General features: G+C 39.6%; 1 protein-coding gene across 1 annotated transcript in view; it reads left to right on the plus strand.

Moving 5' to 3' along the window:
• Window positions 1-1,147: 1,147 nt before the first annotated feature.
• The window catches only part of C8H1orf210 (chromosome 8 C1orf210 homolog), a 14,860-nt gene continuing 11,808 nt past the window's right edge, over window positions 1,148-4,199 (plus strand). Inside the window, exons 1-2 of the mRNA XM_072419333.1 lie at window positions 1,148-1,246; window positions 2,357-2,436. Of these exons, the coding sequence (XP_072275434.1) occupies window positions 2,368-2,436 (69 nt within the window). The 5' untranslated portion in view covers window positions 1,148-1,246; window positions 2,357-2,367. The remainder of the gene's footprint in view (window positions 1,247-2,356; window positions 2,437-4,199) is intronic.

Genomic DNA, 4,199 nt, shown 5'->3' on the forward strand with positions numbered 1-4,199 from the left:
TACCTACCTTGTTGCTGGGATCTTGCCATGCTGTATGGCCTCACCTTGGTAGCAGCGTTTGGCTGTTCCTCGCCCAGGTATAACAATCATACACAGCTGTATTGGTTCTGATAATGACAACCTACATATGATGAAATGATGAGCATTGCACCTGTTTAGTATATTTGGTGAATCATTCACCTGACTCCTAAAAAACCCCGATCTTGTGCAAGTGTACCTAGAAGAATTAATGCAAAGTGTGGTCACCCCAAATGTTGATTTGATTTAGATTTTATTTAACTCACTTTGTATTTGCATATAGTAAATTAATACGAATTAACAATAAATCTTATATTTGAGAAAGCATTGAGACAGCACAGTACTGCCTAAAACTTTTCCACAAAATTGTAGCTCTGACATATACCGCAGTGCTGCTCAGAGAAAACTGAGCCAGCCCCATCAGTCTCTGTACAGAGGAGCTGACACTCCAATTTCTCCCCAAAGTCACACACTATTATTATACATTTATATAGCTCTGACATATACTGCAGTGCTGTACAGAGAACACTGAGCCAGTCCAATAGCAAATAACTTTAAGAAATCCATTCCAGGTTTGCTGGGTCACCCAGGTTCTCCCATGGCAGCTTATCTCCAGTCTTGGAGAGATTTAATAAATCAGACTCAGGTGTATTGGCTCTGGTATGTCGTCACTTTTCTATAAAAGTTATATTTGCTCCGTGTCACGCAATGCACATTTTTTGAATTCTTTTTACATAAACCTGCTGTTATGTGTTTACTGTAAATCTATCCTGACATTAACAAGCGATGACAATAAGATAATGGCGTGCACTGGGTAGTGCATTTGGGGTGCCGCTAATACCCAGAAACACTTTTATAATAAGATTTTAGAAATGATTCTCTTATGGATACATTGTAACATTTTACAGATTCCAGGGGCTGCTCTCAGCTGCCCCCTCTAGTGGACATTCCCATGTATTTCCTCCCCCCATATCTGGATACTTGCTGCACTGTACAGATATTTGCTGTATATTCATGTCATGGAGATTTTATTTATTCTTCTTTCTGTCTCTGCAGATAATAGAAGGAAATAAAATCCCAGCTCCCTCCCTCTTAGATTACACTTTAACCAGCTCTGCCACCTTTGTACCCTTCCTGGTGCCAGACTCCACCCCTAACCTTCAGGAGGAGAGGACAGGTAGAAGACTGCACAGCATGGTGCTCACCTAGGAGGGCTGGGGACAGACAGGTGAGTGCTCAGGGAGGGGGCTGCACTGGGTGCTGTACAAGTTTGTCACTGCTGAGCCTTGTGTGATATATATTTGTATTGTCATGGATTTCTGACAGTATGCATGGGGAAGTACATTGGTTCCTTGCAGTCAGGGCTTGTAATGAAACTAAGGGGTTTATAGTGCTGGAGATTGAATGTATGAATGTTAAATGAACGAACGGTAAATATATATATATACATAAATAAATATATAAATATAAATATATATATATATATATATATATAGTAGTTATATACAGTATGCATTTGGCTGTTCTCGCTCATTACATATGCAGGTTCCTCTTCCTGCTCAGTAGTATCACACAGTGGCTGCACTTTACTGCTCTTCTTTCTGGTAAAAAAAATAAAACCTTGCAAGCAGACGAGTTCATTATTGCGGAAGGCACAGTCTCTTCCAAAACAAACTTACCTGCCTGTTCCTAATCTTTTCTGTAATGTACACTGAGCTGTGCATGCGCTGGCTGCCTGGAATCTATTAAATCCCATGCGCAGTGACATCATCACATCCCGGCCAATCAAGATCCCAAACCTGATGGGGGGAAGGTGCCGGCGCTGGGGAGTTAAACAAATTTCTCACCTACAGGCAGGTAAGTTTGTTGAATTGCAGAAGAGACATCACCCGGACTTTGTGCTCCAATGGTATTGGTAATATTGTTTATGTTTTCTCTGTGACCTACAGAACACCTCCCCTCTATGTTTATAGAATCCTTTATATTTATTGTCCTATCCAATCAATTGATTTTCAGTCTTCATTTATATCAAATAAGACGATCAAAGTGAAAATTGATTGAAAAGTTGAATTATCAATGGCTGTCTTAAATGTGTATATGAAGTAGATTACATATCACATATATATATATAGTCTGTGTGTGATCAGTCGCATATATTATCATTAGATTGTTAGCTTCTTTAAGTTGGTGGCATGAACATGGACTCTGTACTGTGCTGTATATATGTTGGTGCTATATGAATACATGATAGTAATAGATAATAAAGAATATATTCTAGTGCAGCTCCTTGCTTGTACCTGTGATTGATACATTTTATCTCTTTGTTGTTTGCTGATAGGTTCATCCATCATGATGCTGTTCCTGTACGTCTCACTCCTCCTGGCCGTCCCCGCTCACACCTGCACCTCCACCAGCCAGGTAAGACCCCGCTATATTGGGAAGAATGCTAGGTTGTGGGTCACTATTCATAATCAATCCGACACATGGGCATCATATGCAATTGAGTCACCCAAAACCTAAAATGAAATATAAATAAAATAAAATTCTTGAAAGATGCTGAATAATTAAAGAAGTTGACTATTTCTGAGTTCTGTTATTGTAATGTATTCTATATCAATACATTGTTTTATATTTTAATATTCTGTATTCTATTCTATATGAATGCATTAAAAAGATAATACCCCTAAGTGGGTGGGTCAACACCCCAAGATGAGCAGGAACACCCCAAGGGGACAAAGCGGGGGAAGTCTTATTGCTGACTTCCCTAAAATCCATCCTTTGTTCCATCCATTGTACAAAAACTGTTTTTTGGTAGATTGTGTATTTATAAACACTTTTTTATTATTATTATTATTATTATTATACAGTATTTATATAGCGCCATCATATTACGCAGCGCTGTACAAACTCCATAGTCATGTCACTAGCTGTCCATCAAAGGAGCTCACAATCTAATGTCCCTACCATAGTCATGTGTCATTAATGTAGTCTAAGGTCAATTTCAATTTTGGGGGGAAACCAATTAATTTAACTGCATGTTTTTGGGATGTGGGAGGAAAGCTGAGTACCCGGAGGCACTTCAGGAGTGCTAGGTATAGAACTTCCATCATTTTGCATCAGTTCGATGATCATTTCTATATTACAAAGACAAAGGAAAAGTTGACCAGGAGAACCATGGGTTATCATTCCACCAGCATGGTTGTAAAAGAAACTTTGGAATCCCTTAAGCAGCCATTGACCTCTGTGTACATTGGCCCACCGGTGCTTCTACTGTTTGTATAGAATGGGCTGTAAACTTGTTCAATTTAAAAGTTTTTGAGCATTTTCATTAATTAGGGTTCATCAAGGCAGGTGCCATCCCTGACACTACCAACCACTATGATACGGTGGTGAGGATCCTCATTGGATGGTTAATGCCAGAAGATTGCCTGTTGTTTGCTAACAGTAATATGGGCAGTGACCTATTGTACACGCTGGTCTTGCATTGGTTAGGTCATACAGCCTATATGTTTGGTTGTATTAGAACCGAACCAAATGTTAGATGTTGGGCCATCCACAAAATCCCAATGGCAACACTGATATCTAACAAAACCATGTGATGGACCACAAATGTTGGGGTACCCCATATCCTACAATCCCCCCTTATGGGGGATTTGGCACAAGTGTCCAGTTGATGAAGTTTGTGTAACCCTCCAGAGCCATTTAAAGTCCAATTAACCCTTACAAGCCATCAGAAACCTCCTTACCTTCTGCTTCATTGACTCCAATGCAATTAACTGAGATAGGAACATTTCTACAAAATGTCTTGATTTTGCAAAATAATCTCACTTTTGCTAATCCTTAATCATCATTGCCATTTTGGAGCCTTTACTTTCCAATGCTCCTTTTTCCGAATGCTGGGGCCCCAGGGCCTTACAATATATATCAATGGGGTTTTTGTGGCCCCCAGGTCTGGCACCAGGATTCTATGAGCGTTTAAGCTTATACATGACCATGCTGATGCGGTACACCTGAGGCTCCTCTGTCCTTTTTGCGGACAGGTGAGAGGTCACAGAAGTAATATTTTTCTGAGAAAAGAAGAGCAGAGAAGATTTGTTGGTGAATATTTAAACAAATATTAACTGTGGTCACTGAACCTTTAAATGTCTGCTTTTCATTTGCAGTAAATGAGAGTTGGCTTG

The sequence above is a fragment of the Pyxicephalus adspersus genome, chromosome 8, assembly GCF_032062135.1.
Source record: "Pyxicephalus adspersus chromosome 8, UCB_Pads_2.0, whole genome shotgun sequence".
Classification (NCBI taxonomy): domain Eukaryota; kingdom Metazoa; phylum Chordata; class Amphibia; order Anura; family Pyxicephalidae; genus Pyxicephalus; species Pyxicephalus adspersus.